The sequence below is a fragment of the Pagrus major genome, chromosome 1 (genome assembly GCF_040436345.1).
Source record: "Pagrus major chromosome 1, Pma_NU_1.0".
NCBI lineage: Eukaryota > Metazoa > Chordata > Actinopteri > Spariformes > Sparidae > Pagrus > Pagrus major.
The window spans coordinates 14,882,961-14,903,080 of record NC_133215.1 but is presented as its reverse complement, the minus strand read 5'-3'; the positions used below and the strand labels follow the sequence as shown (position 1 = coordinate 14,903,080).

Genomic DNA, 20,120 nt, shown 5'->3' with positions numbered 1-20,120 from the left:
TGAAAAGCTGTTTTTATTCTTTTCGTCATTGAGAGTTTACATTCATGTCAAAGGATTTGTACATGACTGTTTGTAGCAAAAATGTCCTTTTGCAGTTTGTTGGTCAAAAAATGAACAACTCGATAAACCGTATTGATGGCATGAAAGTTATTCTCTTGCACAGAACCTCCCCAGCGGAAAAGCGACAAGAGTGAATGGGATGAGCCGAGGGCCAGATATGAGATTATAATTTTTCAGTGGCGTCATTGAAAAATGTACATAGCACAAACGCTCAAGAATGAGTTGACTGGTAACATTTTGTTTTGAATGCTGGACGGATAGTGTTTATGGAAATTCTTTTAATGATGTGCCTTGGAAAAAGTTATTTTCTTTAAAAAAAAAAGAAGAAAAAAGCAGAGATTGTACCAATTAATTAAGACTGTTAAATCAGTCAGAGTTGCTCTTATTTTTTTAAACACCTTGAAGAGGCAACGGAAGATGTTACCGCTTCCTGCTTTACTGCAAAACATTCATGTCAAGAAGCTGAACGGTCATCAGAGAGATTAGGGGGCTCGATTTAGAAATTGTTGACTTCAGAGCAAGTACAGACAAGGTTTGATATTTGCTTTCATGTCGCTGTTGCACAGAGATTTTACTGAAGTGTGTTGGGGTTTTTTTTAGAGCACAAAAGCACAGTGTGGTGTTTGGGGAAGTCAGCAGGCCGAGGCAGAGACAGAGAGGGCGGCGGGATGAAATCGGGTGAAGCACAGAGAGCGGGGTCGAGGCAGAGAAGCCTGTGCACGCAGATGAAATCACACACCTTCCATTGCCTCAGCCTGCTGAGTAACGGTGCTTACAAAATCAACACACGGACTTCCAAGAAATATTATTCCTGCCAAATAAATAGTCACTTTTAAACCTTCCATGCTGAATGATTAGTTCCTTTTATGTGATTTCAGATGATAGCTTTAACTACTTGTAGGCTTTAGGTCAGCTTCCCTCTTTCCGGACTCCAAGCCTTTTATGTCTTTTCTCCTTAGTTTGCATCTTTGTGTATCGGGCGTCACACCAGCATTATGGTTCATCGTTTGTACCCACGTGAATCTGGAGGTTGTAGAGGAGGGTGAGCTGGCTAGTTGAGAGGGAGGATGGTGGGGACTTTGTTTAGGGAGTAGGGAGAGTTCTGTGCCAGAGACCTGTGAATATGTTCCTTTTTAGTGGATGTGTAATATGCATTCAGAAGATGTTATATAAGTTCCTTTTTTTTTGTTTTGTGTGTGCGAGTGCGTGTACACGACTACCTGGTGCTGGCTACATTTGAGCAAACACTTGAAGGTATTGTGTATTCTCTCATTGTAATATAATTAAAATGTTTTATACATAAAGTCGCTGCTGCCTGATTATTGTCTGTTAAATGATGTATGGATTTACACGCTGCTCTTTGTGGGGGGAAACAGCACTGTGACAACCTTCAACTGAACAAAGCAGCAGGGATATGCAGATGAAGATGTTCAGATGTTACACGGCTTCCTGTTTGGTTTGTGCAGCTGTGAAACTGAGCTGTAGTCTGGAATATTAAGTCGTTTTTAAAGGTCAGAGTTCATCTACTGACACTGTTGTGGCAGAGAAAAGTTGGTAACACTTATATTATAATGTATAATATAATAACCATCATTGTTAATTGTTTATTAACAGTAAAATAACTATCAACGGAAGTTTAACTATCTATAAATGTATCATTTATTAAAAGGTTAATGCAGTGTCACCAAAAGGTTAACTAGTGAAACCAACAAAGGGGAAACAATTTATCAATAACTTAACAAATTTTATTAAAACTCAATTTGACAAATGAGAAGAAATCACAAGACAACAAACACTTGACAGAAATGGTTGAAAATGTTTTTGAATGAGTGGAAAAACATGTTCAACTCTTCAACTGAAACTCCAGTGGTTTCTATTTTGTACATATTCCTTGAACATCCAACGACCATCTGCTTAAAATAAATCTACCCAATGCACCATATTAAAAATGCTTAATGCTAAATAATCCTTCAAAATACATTATTGTTTTCAACTATAATTCAAGTCTTGCATAAGAGAAATCCAGACAATTCCATCTAAGAGGGAATGCATTCACTTAAATGTTTACAATATCATCTTCTTCACAACTTCAGCTTCATGTCAGCAGATTGAAACAATCTAAATGATTTTCACTAACGCACCTCAGTCAGTGTAACAGTCATACTGTTGAAGGCTAACCGCTGCACTGAGTAAACCTGTGCACAGAAATGAGAAAACGTCACTCGATGTGACTGTTTTGATATAAGTCACTTTGGTATGTTATGATTATCAACAGTTCATCATCAACAGTTCGTTCACTGTTTAAATATCACCTGTGTGCGCATTAAACCAAAGGTAACACTGTATAATAACCATCGTTAATAAACAGTAAAGTTATAGTTAATAAAACTATAATGAATAGTTATTTCACTGTTTAACTATTAAATGTTTAATTAACCATTTATTGAGCAGTGGTAAAGGTTCATAAAAACATCAGTTGCAACTTTGTGATGGTCATGCAAATAATGTTTATAGATGAACCACAGTTATTCATTAACATCAATTGCAACTTAATGATCAACAACTGCTTAATAAATGGTTTATAAAGCACTTCATTGATTTTTAACATCCAAATAAATATCAGCTAAGATTTAATTAACTATAAATGTATCATTTATCAATGATGGTTATTATAAAAGTGTTACTCCTCGTACTTCTGTGCTTGAGTGAAAATAAAACTACACAGTCACAGTATAATGATTTGGTCTATTGTGAATGTGTTTAAGCCGGACCAAAACCTAAAACCTAAAGCATAAATATCATACATATTGAATTGGTGATTAATGTCACTTCTATAAGCATGAAAATAAGCTTATCATAATAAAGTAGATACATTAAATATATGGTAACGACACAAAAATGTGCGTTTACACCTGACGTAGTTACAGCATTAAAGGGTGCTGCTGGTCACAATCTGAAAGTTTCCGCAAAGGCAATATGTCTCATACATAGACTCAGAGACCTGAGATGTAGTGAAAGCAGAGGGAAGACAGAAAGCTGAGAATAGTGAGAGAGAAAGATAAAAAAGTCAAAGTGAAGAAAAAAAGAATCAGCAGGATCCCAGAAAACTTCAGTCCAGTCAAGATGATCAAAAAGGCATTGTGTGGAGTTCATGTCACACCGTCCCCGTCAGACGTACTGCTGGGGTTTCTGAGGGACAGCAGCAGCTGAAGCCAGGCTCTTGGCCGCCTCCTTGGCCTTCTCTGACGCGTCCTTCACCGTGTCCCTGAGCAGCCGCTGGGGCGTCTCTCCTGTGTGTCCAGAAAGAGACGGACAGGACAGAATGAGGATGACAAGAGTGAGGATCACTGACAAGAGTGAGGATCACTGCTTTCTTAAACGTAAGTACGCAACACTGCTTGCTTCATCGAGCACAACGTGACGGGACATTTAAAAGGAAATGATCACCCAAAATTGAAGATTTGTTTATTATCTACTCATCCTCATACTTTCTCACAGGCAGCATCAGTGATGGATTTTCACATGTTCACATTTTCTCTGTTGCTTATTTTATAGTGTTTGACAGCACACAAACAAGCTACAACTTATTGTTGAGTACAGTGGCTTTACAAAGTGTTTTCTAACCTCTTTTACCCTGGTGGTACTGCAAAATGGGGAAAACTGATCTGAAAACCGGCTCATTCAATGTTTTATAAGCGATTAAACTGCTCTTTTATAGGAGATGATACTTACTATCAATATCATTAGTATAATATAGTAAGTGTTTTTCCTTGAGCCTTTGCAGCCTTTACGTTTATCTGACTGGATTCGATTCAGAGATGTGTTGAAACACAACATGACTTCTATGTAAAAATGACTCGGTCTTACACAGACACGTGACCCATATGCAAAGTTACCGTCATATTTATGTCTGAAAGAGTCTTTATATAACACCACACAAGGTGGAAACATTATGGATCTTCCTCTAAAAAGACAAAATGTTTTTTAAAAAGTACTGACGTGAGCGCACCCATATATGTCTGCTGTTACAAACTGCCTCACATTGGATTCAGTGCCATGGGCTAAAGAGTCTATTTGAGCCCGACCTGGCCGTGAACCCTCAAAATTAAAGTACCTCACGTGAGAACAACAACCACCAGAATCATAATACCACAGAGCAGTTTCCCTCGACTGTGAGAGAGACAGAAAGAGAGCAGAGTCGAGGGGTTTCCTTCACATTCAGCTGCTTTCAGACAGAGATAAGTGGTTTTCCTGGGAGGGTGGCAGAGGGAGAAACCTCTTCATGTTTGGAGGCTGACAATAACTGGGGGGGAGATGTTGGGAATTTATAGCAGCCAAAAACAAGGAAGCCAATGTGTTAAATGTTGATTCATACATCTTTTACACAATGAAAACAAACACAAATAAGTGTAAATTGGCTTTAACTCACTGAGCAATGTGATCCATCGTTTGGTCACCATGCGTGTCCCTTACTAAAAATAAATTCTCTAAGAGGTGAAGTACTGGCAGCAGATTTCACTTGCAACTGTTTCGGATTTCTCGTTTGTGTTTGCTTTGCCGACTGTGTCACAGTGTGCTGCAGCGGCTCCACTAATTCTTGTTGAAACTGAAAGGTGAACTCGCAGACTATATGAAAGCACCATAAAAAAAAAAAAAAAAGTTCATATCCTCCGCGGGGTACTTTCACCGTATCAGAAAAATGGCAGCATTCCCACAGTCGATATTTGGCTCTTTACTTGAATTATCTGCTGTTAAGTGACACTGTTAAAGGTGTTTCAGGTGGCTTTAAAACTGTATTAGGAAAGATGTTTTGATTTCTCTCTGCAGTGCAATATAACAGTTTAAAGGGGTATAGTATTCTTATTACTATTAATGTGTATGCTATTTATTAGTATTTCATGTTTAACCTTTTTTGCATCAGCAATGGGTGAGGGTCGAAAAACAGCAGAAAACATAAGGACAATCATGTCCATTAGCGCTGTAATTATATATTTGTGTACACCTATTGTTCCTTTCAGTAATTTATTGTAAATATATATATATATATATATATATATATATATATATATATATATATATATATATATATATATATATATATATGTTCAAATGACTGTTGAAGTTAAGACCTCATGCATTGAATTTTAAAATAATCAAAATACTAATAAGAGCTGACATCTTGGGAGTTTAAGAGTCTTGGGGTCGCCCACACCAAGAACAATCACGAAGAACAATCGCTGCAAATTACACACACATTTCATGTGCAATTTGTATCATAATATAGGTTTTGTAAGTGTTTAATACGTTGTACATGTAACCAAGATTTAATTATTAGACCTCTCAAAAAGTGTTTCCTAAATGCCAAAGGGCCACAGCTGGAAACGAATAGTACACACCAAAATAATTTCTACTTGATGGGATTAACATAAATTGTACTTGACTTGTAATATTGAATATTTAACTATCGTCATTCAGCTATTGATTGGCATGATAATGTGAGAATCAGTGTGTTAATGATTCTGTCTATGTTGCAAAATCTAAATTTGAATGCAACACTTTCAATCACCTTAATCAAACAACTGTGACCCGGAAGTTTGGGATTTAATAACATCATGAGCAACATCTTAAGTGAACTTTAAATTTCATAGTTTTGCATCGGCCTTTACTCGGGGCATTTCTAGCAGATGATAGCATTAATGCCACTTAACCTACACTTTATTCACAGCAGAGATCACAAGAAGGCTGCTCAGCTAAATGTTAAAGATGCTGTATATGGACCAGTGAGTTGAGTATTGTATCTGGCCATAAATCTAATCTAGAAGAACTACAGTTCAACACCTATTCAGCTAACAGATCAGACACACAGGACTCTGCTGTCTCACACTCATGCTGTCCAAACAGATTTATTTTAATTACAGATAGATAATGTCTTTAAGTCATTAAAGCAACAACACAGGAGGTCCGCTCTGCTCTACGTCACGTTTCATTGATTATACTGCCATACAATGGCAGAATGCAGTAACTGACACAATGTTTGCCTCTCACTACTGTATTACAAATGATTTTTTTTTTTGTTAATGTAACGTGCACTTTGATACATGTCCAGGATTTTACTTTATTCTGGTGTTTATGTAGCATACTCGCTGCTACATTTAAAAAAATATATATTAATATTACATTTTTTATGCATTCTTATTGGAATGTTTTTCCTTTTCATATACAAGTCAGCCAGATCATAAGTGAAAAGATCAAAGTTGAGAGATTGTGATTTAAAACATAAAAAAACAAAAACACAATATTGATTACAAGCTTTTTCTGCAGTCATAAAAAAACTTGATGATTAATTTGTTATCTGGATATTATATCATTTCTGACAAGAAAGAATAAGTTCAGGACTTTCAGGTTCAGTTCATCTCAAACACACTACTGAACTATAAACTACTTCTACACCAACTCCACATGAACTTTTCAGTCACTCTAACTCTGACTGTGTGTATCCGCCTACACAACACACAAAGCGAGACAGTCACTACCTCTGCTACACACTCTACTGTGGGAGGCTCATTAATGGCATCATGTGACAACCCTGGGCAAGGCCTGGGATGGCAAACTGATGCACCTCTGCTAACATACTCACCACAACGCTCAGATGCCAATCCCTGCAGTGCCATCAACAAAGGGGCAGTGGGACAGAATCACAACAGTCCTTTCAGACAACAGTACGCTGCATCAGCACAACACACAGTTTGTAGCGCAACACAATCCTCACTGATCAGGGCCCACTGCCAAACAAGGCACAACCCTTTTTACATCCCTTCTTTTGTATCACCTCCCTGATGGTTAGAATTCACTTTTAAAGTGTTGCATTGATTTGTCTTCTTAAGTTAAGTTTTCATTGAGTCTGATGATGGATAAAAGATTTGTGCAGGATCAATAAAGGGTTGTGATGAGAGCTGAATTAAAGAACTTTTCTGCCCTAGCGTTTCCAAGTGGTGTTATTAATAGTAAAGTGATAGTGAGTTTTATAAGGGACCAATCTAAACACAGATGGTGTCATTATGTTATAGCCATTATATTGTGAAATCAACATTTACTTCATAATGATATGTTAAAGCAAAACATTGGTATTCTGCCAGTTGAAGTGTTTTTTTTAAACCAAAAATGCCAAAAGCTTCTTCCAGTTTCTCAAATGTGAAGATTTTCTGGTTTTCTTGCTCTTCATTGATATCAAACTAAATACCTTTGTGTTTTTGACCACCTACTGGACAAAAACGGAAATGCAAAAAGGTCAACTTAGCATTTGGAAGAAAGTGACGGTAGCGGTTACTATTTTCCGACATCTAATGGACCAAACAATTAGTCAAGAAAATCATCAGATTAATCAACAGTGAAACTAACTGTTAGATGCAGCCATTATGTGTTACTGCAGACTCGTATTTTATAGACTTCCCCTTTAATTAGTTTTACAATGTATCTGTAGATGTTTTTTATTGATTTAATTGATTTGATCAAACCATTTATTAAATGTTTAATTCATAGATTATTATGATCTTTTTATGCCACTGAGCTCCTTGGTATTTATCTATTTATTTATCTATTTATTTATGCGTCTACTTTTTCTTGTGTGTACATTCCTGGTGGGTTAAATAAAGTTGTCTGAAACTGAATCATGTTTGTGGTATCAGGTCATTGATGTTTTTTCCCTATTTGTCCTTCAGGCGATTGGCTTCTTAAGTGCCTTTCATGCAGTATTTTGTTTATGCAGCACTGACTACATAAATAGTTTTGGTCAGAGCCTGAATTCAGAAATCCAAGCGGTTTGTCACTGCAGTCGTCATGGTTTCATGTCTCCTCTCCAGTCACATGTCTCTTCTGATCAACAACAAGGACCTTTAGGCGTCTTAAATTAACCTGTTTCCATGACAAACATTTAGGCAATGCTGAGAGGTTTAACTGAGACAAGTTTCCAACTCCAAAGTAATTACTGCTTCAAGCCATTCGGTTACACTTGAGTTGATCTTGCACAAAAAGAAAGTGAATCATTTTTGGGAGGGTATCATTCAAAATTGAATTTCTTTCACCAGATTTGGGAAAATGCATCATCAGTATGTTTCACAAATGTTCAGCCATGTCTCCAAAGCATAGAAATGTTTACATTAAGCCATAAATAAGTAAAATATATAATGTATGATCTGCCATAGTCCGATGCTTGGAGGGAAGAAAGCCCTAGATCTCGTATGCGTTTTTTCATTTCCAGAAATGGCAACAGTTAAAAATAAACTGTTCTGTTTCCCCTTTCTATTTCCCTTGCACTTTACTCTCGTCTCTGCTGCTGAAGTGTACGTACCCTGTAAGTTGGACAGCGCATATTCCAGCCCTTTCATGGCCTTCACCTGGTTGCTCTTGAAGCGGGCCAATCCAAACTCCTGGGAAAAGACAGAACAGGAAATGGCTTTACATGGGGGGGAACCGTCTGAAAAACAACGCTTAGCTAGCAGTCCTCTCCCTCCTATTCTCCGGGGAAATTAAAGCAAGCCTGGCATCTTCCACATCTAATAATAACAATTTTAGGTTGACATATTTTTGGCACCGTTTTCACTCCCCTCATATCTCCAACTTCTTTATTTTGGCATTTCCACACAGGCTCCCACGCCTCTGCTGCTCATACTGTGACCCACAAATCAAACTAAAGCTTTGAAAATAGGATTCTGTACGTTCACTCGAGGATAAAAACAAGTGAAGCAGACACTTCTACACTCTAGGCTAGATAATACTAGCTTATTGATCTTACTGCTATTCAACCTCCATACTGATGAATTGTGTAAAGAACATAATGGCTATTAGTAGCTGAAATCAGAAAGACTTTTTAAAAAGGGAAAAAAAAAATGCAATGGAAAAAGCACTTTATTCTAATGTACATTACCCTCCTGAATAGTTAATGGTAATTACTTACTGTACAAAGAGGGTAAACGTACCTGAATAGGTCTGGAGAAGCCGTAAACTCCTGAGGATATCCACGCTTCCCGTTTTAGCTGGGTGGTGGCTGGCTGCTCCACTGAGTCCCGGAAAATACAACGCTCCTCCACTGACTGACATGGGAGAGAGAAAAGTGACGGCAGGTTAAGGTAAAGGAACACAGTTCAGGAACAAACGTAAAAGAACATTTTTATGAACATACAGGTGCTATAAATCCACTTTTCTTGCATGTTCTTCATAATTTCATATGAATGTGGTGAGAATTTTTGTTAGGTTTAGCTTTAAAACATTTGAGAATTCATTTTAACTTCCACTATAGATATTAAACACATGAGTAAGACCAAATACAGGTGGGAATATTTGGGAATTTTATCATTTCATTTGGATTCATATGGTCATAACTGGATCAAATTAATTTCTCAAGTGATGCATGATGCAAATTATCAGCACAATATTGGGAAATTTATATTATCGGCTACATATTGGTATCTGTGAAACTATAGCCAATAAATTGAGTAAATAATATTATATAATTGTCGTCAAGCATGTCATCACCGGTGTGGACGTTTTTACAGTTTCAGAGGAGGACGAAATGTTTCACAAGAGAGGTCTACGGATTTTAACACAACAAATCTTAATAAAGCTATGGAATATTAAATCATCCATTTTTGTTCGTTACAACTTGGCCTTTCTTTTCTCAGGTATGCAGAAACCACAGGTTATGAAGTAATTTTTAAAATACAAAAATGTGAAATTATTGGTTAGCATATCCGTATCGACTGAAAGGAAAACAATCCATATCTTGCATCCCTAAATTTCTCAATTTAAAATCTATTTTAAATTAGAAAAATCTGCTACCAAGCTTTACCACTGTTTTAATGAAGACATCTCACCATTTGTCTTGAAGATGCTACTTAATAGTTTCCATAACTCTTTCCAACAGAAAACACTGTATCCCCCCAGATTCTTCTTGGTTGCATTTGTCAATGCTTTGATCACACGAGCTAGTTAGTTTAACTTCCAGTTATGTTTCATGCTGCTGTAGATTAAAAATAAATCCCTCATGCTTTAGCGTAAGGTGTACAGCAGTAAGAGAGTGAAAACAGCACATCTTATAGCTGCATAATGCATAACTCATGTCAAGGTCCTTCTTCCCGGGGAGATTATTACATCTGAACTGTGTTCAAACGTTTGCCTCCTTTGAACATCAGGCTGGATTAATTAATATTTCCTCCTCCGTTCTGAGGTAAGCAGCTACATGTGACTGCAGTCATGGCACACAGTTCAGTCTTTTATACTCTGCCAACATAGTGTACAGTATCAAGTGAAGAGAGACTGCAATACTATTTGTTTTGAAATTTTGAGCTGATTTTGAGGTAAAACGTTTGCAATACGGTATCTACAATGGCATCTAACAGTGATGTCAAACCAAAGTTCTCTGAAGCAGAATTGTACTCCACAATCCACGATAATTGAATTTTCAGACCATTTGAGGGCAGTGTAAACAAGTTATAAACACAAGATTGACAAATCATCGCCATTATCTACTCAGTAGTAGTCCACAAAACATTCCTGGAACACAAACATTACAACATTCTCCTAAACAACCGCAGTAGATGGGGACTTGTTTTAAAATGTAAAAACAATGGGGGGAAAAACATAAAATGGCTCCATACAACTCCACTTTGTGAAGATTTCAGCTTAATAAAAGTGTAAATAATGTCTTTTCAAACCAATTTGCCTTGTTGGGGCTCCTTCTCCTTCAGTTGTTTAAGAGAATGCTGCAACACTGTTTTGCTGTGAAGCTCCAAAAACGTTTTGTGAAGAGTAACACGTCAACTAAATTTACATTGGAATGGGAAGAACTTAAGATTTGGGTGATAAAGACAAACATAGATCTAGATATTTTGCAAAGGCTTATGGGAAATTGGCAGCAACAAGAGCTCAGATTTTTCCCTTAAAGCAACAAACCACAGAGAATCAGACACCTCACCATCAGAGTTGTGTGGTTGAGGTTCCAGGTGTAGGTGGTCAGGCTCCTGTTCACAGGGTCCACGATGGAGTCCTCAATGATGTATACAGAGCGAGACATGCCGGCGGGGAAGAGAACCTCTGCCCAACGAGGCATACGATTGGTCTTCATCAGGAGGCGTCTGGAGAGGAGCCGGTGGTCCGCAGTCACCTCCCGGTACACAACGTCCTCTGTGAGAACATGGGTGCTGATCGAAAAAAACACAAGCCAACACACAGCCATGTCAGACAGACAGTTATTTGTTCATGTTTTAAGATCAGATCACAATTTTCTGGGTTAAGTTAAAGAAACTATACCACCATTGCAGCTCAGCAAGGAAACCCTGTCTGTGGAAATGTGGGATTCAACACTAAAAAGACTAACTTTGACTCACAGTTCAACACTGGAATACATTTTTGCACAGAAGGAGAACAGTGGATTTTGTCCGCCGACACTTCCTCTGAATGCATGTGAGGAAGGGATCTCTTTCTGGCCAGTATGAATATTAGGAACGATTATAGCAAGCAAAAATTGCCGTTAAACAACACTCACGTGCCCATATGTAAATTCAAACAGACTTGAAAAAATGTGAACCCATCCTTTAACTTTCAAGTTTCGTATCAGTTTCTGATTAATTTCACTTCTGTTTAATAAAATAGTTTCAGCTGTTTCAAACAGTCAATTAAAAAAAAACATGTACGTGTGTTTTTTGGTCCCGGTGCTACATTTTGCTCATTAATGCTACTGTAATGTTTGTGAGATATAATAGGACAAAGACCCCTAGATTCTGACATTTGTTAGGTCAGGTCAAATGCAAATAAAAACAGGTCGACCACACAACTATTAATATGCTGAACTTAGTTTTACTTCTCTGACATGTTTTCTCAGTTCTCCATCTTAATCACGACTGAAGGGTCTTTTGAGTTCTTGGTTCACAAATGCAAAGCAATGTAGATAAAGTTTAACTAAATCGTATAGTAGGATTCAGCAATAGACTCCACTCCATCCATTCTAATGCAATGTAATAATTAGATACCTGCAAGTATGTAAGAGTTGTCATCCAAATCACATTGTGAAAGTGTGACAGTCCTAATTCATCAATAAGGATCAGAAAATTCAAACACTTTCCCATCATATTTATGATGAAGTTGTTCCAAATTATTGTTGCCGTTGAAATATCAGATTAAAACACAAGAATATTTTCAAGACTGTGTTGACTTTTGACACCAACCACATTCACAATGACCTTCTATGTTAAAATACTGATGACGAAACATACTACGATACCTGAATGGATTAGGGTACCTCTGCCAAAAAGCAGAGACAACATGGTCCCACGTACTCCTGATGTCTGCGGTGTTACAGAAATACTTGACCATTCTTCCCTCGCTGATTTACAGGATGGCCTGAATCATGAACCCTGAGGTCCCTCGCTGTGACTACACAAGAAATTGAAAACCTGGGTGCTGACTCCATCCAAAGTCTGGCACGGTCCTGCAGAGGTGAAGAGAAAGGCATTTACCAACCGTTGGCTGCATATCAATGACCAGGAATGTTTTATGGCACTATTAGATTTTTATAGAATTTTTTTTTTAATATACGATTATGTACCTTAATTTGCTATACATTTAATTTTGCAGTTCTATCTGGTTATTTAATGTATAAAAAGCTTTATCCTACTTTTATTTCTAGAATTTTTTTAACACCAGATTTATTCATATCACAACATACATTTATTTATACCACGACAGGTTTTTCCTGATTGCCCAACCCTGCTGTACACCCATCAATACATGCGTGTACAGATTAACCTATTACATTACCAATACAATAGTTATTCCAGCATTCTCTACACACCTATGTTGTTCTGTGTTTGTACAACTGGAGCCTGGCAGAATGTAAATGCTGCTAGTGTGATATGATGTAATGTATCTTTTCCCAATTAAATGAGCAGGTACCTGTTATTAATGACGATTAAAAAGTTTTAAAACATCCTTGGCATTATATGTTAGCTTATGTTTACATTCTTCACAACAGATCCTATAAGATATACTTTCTTGCATTTAAAGGTGCACATTATAGTTTTGGGGAAGAAATTTTAATCAGAAGATAAAGATTTCATTGACTGTTTTTTTTTTTTATGCCTTAACAAACTAACTAAACTAAGCTGAGTAAATAAACTGACCTTAAAGGACAACACAATTTCATGCTGTTTTACTTTGTTTATATGTGGCGGACCCTGCCACCTTTCTAGCTTCAAACAGTGTTCTGGGGACCTTATTTTCCTCTGAGAACAGCTTGTTTATTCAGTTAAGGCAAAAAATGTAGTTTGTATTATTACCTCATTAATATTGTAAATATTAAAAACCTGAGTTTGAATTTCTTCTCCAAAACTACATAGTGCCCCTTTAAGTCTCAATTCTTCCAACAGTTGGACAATCAGTTACACAATCGATGATTGATTATTACGGTTTCTTGCGCAAGTTGTACACATGTCACCTTGACTTATGGCTTTACATTGCTCTATAGGTGAGGCTGTGCCTTGTTGTTGCAAGCTGGGTGGCTTATGTCACAGCTAACAACATGAGTTCCTTGACAGCTAACAGTTAGCTAGCTAGCTTCTTAAAGCTGACTTAAAATGCTCAACTAATTTAACAGTTTTGACGTGTTACAGTGGTGATGACACTGAGTGGCAAGCCGTGCATTACTTATTTTACAGCTCAATCCTGAGTGTAGAGGATTTGACAGCTAGCTTAGCATAACAATAACTCAATTAAGTTTGGCTAGCCTTAACGCCAGGTAGACTCAGGTGAAGTTTCAAACGCTCTGGGTTAACGGGAAACAAGAGGTCTTACCTGAAGTCACTGCTAATGAAATGCTAAGCTAAAACATATCCGCAGACACCCTGCATGTTGTGCCTGTAGCAAGTAACCCCACAAATGATCTAATGTTAGCTAATTACATCCATTATCCTACGTTTGACCGACAAAGTAGTGAGCCGGTGGGTCAGAGCGCCGCACTGTATACACTCTTCTTCTTCTTCTTCTTCTTCTTTTTCTTCTTCTACGAGTTATTCTGCTTCTTCTTCGTGTGATAGCGAACCCACGTGACAGCTGCATGTCGCCACCTACTGTACCGGAGTGTGCATCATCATGGATTCATGCAGAGTTTATAATCTGGATTTTAGACCTGCTTCTTGTTAATCTCTCCCTACCACCCGCTCTTTATCCACAACAACTCTTCAAGACTCAATCTTTTTGAGTGGAGCATCAAAAGTGTATCAAAAATACACAAAATATTTCAACAAAGGAGTTAATTTAAAAAAATGTGAAACTGAAAATAGTGTAATCATACCACAAAGACCCTACCAATCAGTAGGTCAAATGATGACATTATAACTCAATAAACAAAATACAAATAGCTGGAGTGGTGTCAGCGTAAAAAGGCTTGGTACCAAAAGGGTTAATCATGAGCGTGAAAGTGTTAAACTTGTCTTGGTGGAGTTATAAATAGGACCCATTACATTTTTAACAACGTCTTCCTTCTTCAAATGGACACTGCAGCCATAGAAATACACTAAGGGACTAAACAAACAGATAATTTGTACTGCATTTTATGTTTTAAATGAACTAAATTAAATCAAATCACATCCCTATGACATCATGGGAGCATATCCGGGAGGTTTTAAATCGAACCCCCTACATTTAGGATATCTTTTATCTTTTATCCATCTGCTCGCAGACGCAGGAGGCCTGCAAAGTCTGCTGTCCGCAGACGCAGGCGTACTGTCCAGCATAGGCATTGGTCAGCTCAATAAATTAAAACTGCCATGCACTTAATTTGTACTATAAAACATTTGAGCAGAATAGCTCAGTATGTTTTCTTGCATTTTAAATGTCAGTATTTGGATCTGAATCAATCTAGAACAGTACTAAATACCCACATACATTGGTTTTCAGCTGAGACACGTGGTTTGGGGGTTTGGGTACTCAAAAAACAAAACAAAAAAACAAGCACTGATGTCAGCAGGAATCAGGAGAAAAAGGCCATTTGTTGACAGGGCTCTCCTGCAACTTCCTATTGCACATCGATAGAGTTGGGGGAACGTATAGGAGAGGCTGAGATATCCTGACTTTTAAGCTGCAGAATGGGTCAAGCTACAAAATCACTGGATTCTCCCCGTCCCATAACGTCGCTCAATAGTGCCTTTCAGTGATTAGGCCCTCTCTGCCTCCCAAACACACCCCTTCAGTTTGTAACACATGCTTCCTGTTAGCACCCAAACCCAAGCCGAGATAACCATGGTGACACCACTATGACATCATCCGGGGATTATATTTGAAGGCAGTGGAGTACTAACCAAGACCAGCAATCTGAATTATGACATGAAATCAGTGTTGCCTCTTTAAAACACCTGCTGCTCATGAAAATGCTCCTTATCATCCTTGTGGTTTTCGCCATCTAGTGGATAAAAGTGGGCATAATACACTTATCAATGCAACTTGTCACTATGCTGACCTCTGGGGAAGTGTGACACCTGTCACATATTGTATGTCATGAATGTCATAAAAAAACACTGAACCATTTACTTGCAGTGAATAAACCTGACCATCATATAGTCAGAGAGATTTTCTGCTTCTGACACAATTCTCATACAGCAGTTTGTCGCTCACTAAATTAGTTTTATAATTGCATACTAATTTGGAGAATAAAAAAAAAGTACACCTTGTCACCATTACTCTTCCGGTCCAGTAGATGTCGCACCACATTTTGTCGGACTCTCTTATCTGTGACACGTTTCCTGTTTTTCTTCTTCGTTGGTGCGCTTGCAAGCAAAGGGAAGTGTCCTCCATGGTGTCATTGTAGGTATCTCGAGGTTGAATATCTAGAAATAAGCAATGTCTGGGTACACACCAGACGAGAAGCTCCGCTTCGAGCAGCTCTCGAAGCTCCGGAGACAGTGGCTGAAGGACCAGGAGCTCAGCCCGCGGGAGCCCGTGCTACCAGCTAAACCTCCCGGCGCCGTCGCCAAGTTCTGGGCTGGCTTTCTGGAGCCCAAGAGCCTGTGGAGACTTTACGTGAGTCCTGATACACAGCTAATGCTAGCTAGCTAGCAAAACAAGCACTGAAGATGACAGAGTACATCCGATATATCAGTAAACAAGCTAAACAGTTTACATGATGTGGATGCTGTCAGTTTGAATAAAGCTAACATATTCAGAGCTACACAGCTAAAAGTTCATCTGCCTCCAGTGTGGTGAAACAGCTAATGCTAACCCAGCTTAGACTGCTGCTTTCTCTGGTTTTAGACTGTCAAAATAAAAAAACTGCGTGCTGTAACTACTACATTTAGCATTTGACTATTTAGTATAGAGGGTCTTACCGCTATATTATATTCTGCTGTGACTACATATGGTTAAATAAAGCAAAATAAACCTGCTGCTATTTGACTGAACAGTTTAGTCAGTCTGCGTTAGATGGTTTTCTTACATGCTGCACGGTGACCTGTGATTCTGTACATGTTGATGAAAGGAAAAACTCAAAATCACTTTTATTAATGAAGCTCGAAATCACAATCACATTACCTCAGTGAGCTTTACAATATCTACAGTGAACACCACATTATAATTTGGTGCAAAGGTCTTCCTAAGTTATCTTTTGCAGCAGATATGAATTACATTTTAGAGAATTTTGATACTGTTTGAAATTGACCTATTAGTTAATTAATAACTTGCTTGATAATAAGTACTGAGATAATATCTTTTTACGTATAGTCATTTGTAACAGTCCTACTTGTTGTGAGTTGCTTGAGTCCACGACATGTTTCACCACAAGTCCACAAAACAACAACTATTTTGATTCAGTTTCCTTTTTGAACGTAACAAAACTTGTAAGTATCTTAGAGCTGATTATCTAACATGCAGGGGGCAAAATTGACACCAGCCTCCAGCCAAATGCTGATAAAATATGCAAGTGATTGGTTTTTCTCTCACTGGCCAAGAAACAAAACAAAACAAAAACAATGGCAATCAATTAAGTGTCTGGTCAGATTAGAACATTCACATGAACCCTGCTCACATACATAAACTTCTTGCCTAGCTCCATTCATGTTGAAGTATGCGTTATCTGTTTAAAACATGCAGAATAGACACTGTCAATCATTATGTACTTCTCTAATGTGAATATTTTCCTGCCTCTAATTTGTATCTCCTTACAGACCTACAAAGCATACAAAGGTGGAGTCTTCGCATTAACACGCGTCTTGATACCTGCTTGGGTTGTTCACTACTACGTGAAATACCATGTGGCTGTAAGTCAACAGAATTGTTTCACATTATTTGTAATATTAGTAAAAAAAACAAAAAACAATTAAATGAATAGAGACATAGAACATGTTACAAATGCGGTACATATCTGATGGACAGGATTTTATGACTTGGTAAGCAGGACTACTGAAAACTGTATGCATCGTGTCTGAAGTGTTTGTCATTGTTGAGGTAGCATGCAGGTAGATTTGCAAAGAAAGCAAAAGAGCACGTGAAAATAACAGACATGTAGCAGTGACTTTATTACTATCAAGTGTACTGTCAATAGATAAATGGTCATGTGACAATGTATTGATCAGTAGTCATACTAAATAACAAGGTTTTTGTCGCCCACAGAAAAGGCCATATGGCATTGTGGAATTGAAACCCAAGTTGTTCCCAGTAAGTATGACTCATTTATTAATTCTAACATTGTTTTTCCTGTGGTCACTGTAAAAGTTATTGTCATTTTTGTATGTACAGCTGCATATTAGCTTGCTTTACCAGCCATGGCAGGTGTTTCCATGCAAACAGGCCATTGTCCTGAGATGCTTTGATAGTAGCCTAGAGGAGCTGCTCTCTGATGGAGGAAAAGAGTATTTGTAAATGTTTCTGTCCTTGCTCTTGTGTTTAGGGTGACACCATCCTGGAAACGGGTGAAGTTGTTCCAGATCTGCCTGAGTCCCATGGTCATCACTGAAGTTGAAATGTTTCAATCATTTTTCTGTTGTAAAAACTGTGTATATGCCAATAAAATATTTCAAAGTCAGTCCACGAGTATTAGTGACTTGAAACATGAATGTAAATGGTCACATATTCAATTCAACCTTAGGAGTAGTTGTACACAGACACAAACAAGTAAGCACGTTCAGTACACAGTCAGCACGTATTGATGCTTTCACAAGTCAGAAGCTGTAGTATTTCTTTGAATATATTTTATTCAGTTCACTGACAAATCATGTCAAAAAATTGTTTGTAAAAATCCAAAACCTTAGTAGTGGAGCAGTTAGCTGTAAATCGCATTTTGACACGTTACTGTACTTGTTTGCAGTGTTGGGCAGTAGCGTCGCTACAAGTAGCGGCGTTACTAGTTTAACTACATTTCTCAGTAGCGTGGTGGTAGCGTCGCTGTTTTCTGAATCAAATAGCTTTTCAGTAGCTTAGCTCTTTTATTAACCAAGTAGTGCGGTAGCGTCCACACAAGCTACATTTTTACAAACATCTCTGAAGCTCAGCGTAGCGGAGCTTTCTGCTGCGGTCTGAAATAAAAGGATCAGTCAGTGACGCCACCGCCATACACGGCCGTGTATGTGGAGCCGACAGAAGCACTTCCGTATGACGGTGACATCACGGACCAATCCTTGGGCTGGCTACAACGTCTCTGCTGCAGGGGAATACAGACAAGTTAGCTTGCTTGAGTGAGTTACGTTACTTGATGGAAAGATGGCAGAGGGTGAGGAGGACGGAGACGAATTGATCCCGAGGGAGTCGCCGTGGCCGTACCTCGAGAAATACATGAGTTTGAATGAAACAACAGAGAAAAATTATGTGTTCAGGTGCTTGCTGTGCAACCCCAAGAAGAAGCTGCTCTCAACGTCCAAGACTTCGAACACAAATTTAAGAACACACATTCAGGTGATTCCAGAATAAGCTAACACAACCATCGCCAACCAAGCTAATTATCACAAGTCAGTGCAGTCTGCAAACACCAGCTAACAACTTGCAAAAGACAAACTTAAATAATAAACAAATACAGTAACGTTACATATAGGAGGTAAGAGGTGGGGAAATGAGGGAACAGAGAAACACAAAATCAAAGTATGGTGGTTAGTCAAAATTATCAGCTTAAAATGTATGTAGATATAGCTACTAGTACAGAGTGGGCCTAAAAATACCACTTTTGAAACTGCCAGTTATATGGGATACTGGTAGATGGATAGAGTACTTTATTAATCCCAAAGGGAAATTAAAGTGTTACAGCCACTTGACATGATTCAAAATACAAAAACAATGAGAAACAAATACAATTAAAAGGCTGAATTATATAAATAACTAAATAGACTAACTCAAATATAAAATATAAATATAAAAGCTGAAACTAGAATACAGCCTAGAGAACCCTAACGAAAACTATAACTATAATATACTATTTGCTGAGTATACACTGTTTAATTATGTTAATGTGCTACAGTGTAGGACACTGTACATTAGTGCAAGTCAGGTGGATATTGCTATGGTAGTAAGGTGCATGATTGTCCATGGATGTTAGAATTAAGTGTGCATTGATAGTTGAATAATACAATATACAAAATTGTAGAATTTTATTTCTTTTGTAGAGGGTCCACCCAACTAAAATGGCCTCCATGGAAATGGAACGTGAGCTGATTGACAGTTTTATTGATCACTGAGATAGCTTTGCCTTGGAATGAAGTTGTTCCAATATAAAAAAAAAAATAGCTTCAATGTAGTTAAACTACTTTTGCCATGTTGCTGTAGCTTAGCTTGCTACATTTCTCTGGGGGGTAGCTTCGGTGTAGTGAAGCTTAATTTAATGTAGAGTAACTGGTAGCTTAGCTCACTACACTTTCCAAGTAGCTTGCCCAACACTGCTTGTTTGATGCATTTTCTTTTGAGGCAGAATGCTTGGGAGGGGTGTAATGTGAGGAAAAAGCATTCAAATGCTACACATTGATAAATGCCAGTTGAAAGAAGAATATCAGATTACAGTATATTATGTAGGGCAGTTCAAAATGTTGTTTTGGTTGTAC

The 20,120-nt window shown here is 37.9% G+C and overlaps 2 protein-coding genes across 2 annotated transcripts; one reads left to right on the top strand and one right to left on the bottom strand.

Annotated features, from left to right (window-relative positions):
• Nucleotides 1-1,783: 1,783 nt before the first annotated feature.
• On the bottom strand, nucleotides 1,784-14,096 carry LOC141006677 (PRELI domain-containing protein 1, mitochondrial-like). The gene is made up of 6 exons (XM_073478906.1): nucleotides 13,903-14,096; nucleotides 12,335-12,541; nucleotides 11,030-11,255; nucleotides 9,036-9,149; nucleotides 8,408-8,486; nucleotides 1,784-3,350 (listed from the first exon to the last, which is right to left on the bottom strand). Exons 2-6 carry the CDS (start codon nucleotides 12,424-12,426, stop codon nucleotides 3,229-3,231), a joined length of 633 nt encoding a protein of 210 aa, XP_073335007.1. The 5' UTR covers nucleotides 12,427-12,541; nucleotides 13,903-14,096; the 3' UTR covers nucleotides 1,784-3,228.
• A 1,767-nt stretch (nucleotides 14,097-15,863) lies between these two features.
• On the top strand, nucleotides 15,864-18,121 carry ndufb6 (NADH:ubiquinone oxidoreductase subunit B). Its single transcript, XM_073464377.1, has 4 exons — nucleotides 15,864-16,125; nucleotides 17,265-17,357; nucleotides 17,710-17,754; nucleotides 17,987-18,121. The coding sequence occupies exons 1-4, from the start codon at nucleotides 15,946-15,948 to the stop codon at nucleotides 18,050-18,052; spliced, it is 384 nt and encodes a 127-aa protein (XP_073320478.1). The 5' UTR covers nucleotides 15,864-15,945; the 3' UTR covers nucleotides 18,053-18,121.
• The last annotated feature ends 1,999 nt before the right edge of the window (nucleotides 18,122-20,120 follow it).

Coding starts and splice junctions, on each gene's coding strand:
- LOC141006677 (XM_073478906.1), bottom strand. CDS start 12,426: ATGGTCAAGTATTTCTGTAACACCGCAGACATCAGGAGTACGTGGGAC. Junction 11,256..12,334: donor AGGTACCCTAATCCATTCAG/GTATCGTAGTAT, acceptor TTTTTCGATCAG/CACCCATGTTCTCACAGAGG. Junction 3,351..8,407: donor TGCGCTGTCCAACTTACAGG/GTACGTACACTT, acceptor CTGGACACACAG/GAGAGACGCCCCAGCGGCTG.
- ndufb6 (XM_073464377.1), top strand. CDS start 15,946: ATGTCTGGGTACACACCAGACGAGAAGCTCCGCTTCGAGCAGCTCTCG. Junction 16,126..17,264: donor AGAGCCTGTGGAGACTTTAC/GTGAGTCCTGAT, acceptor ATCTCCTTACAG/ACCTACAAAGCATACAAAGG. Junction 17,755..17,986: donor TGAAACCCAAGTTGTTCCCA/GTAAGTATGACT, acceptor TCTTGTGTTTAG/GGTGACACCATCCTGGAAAC.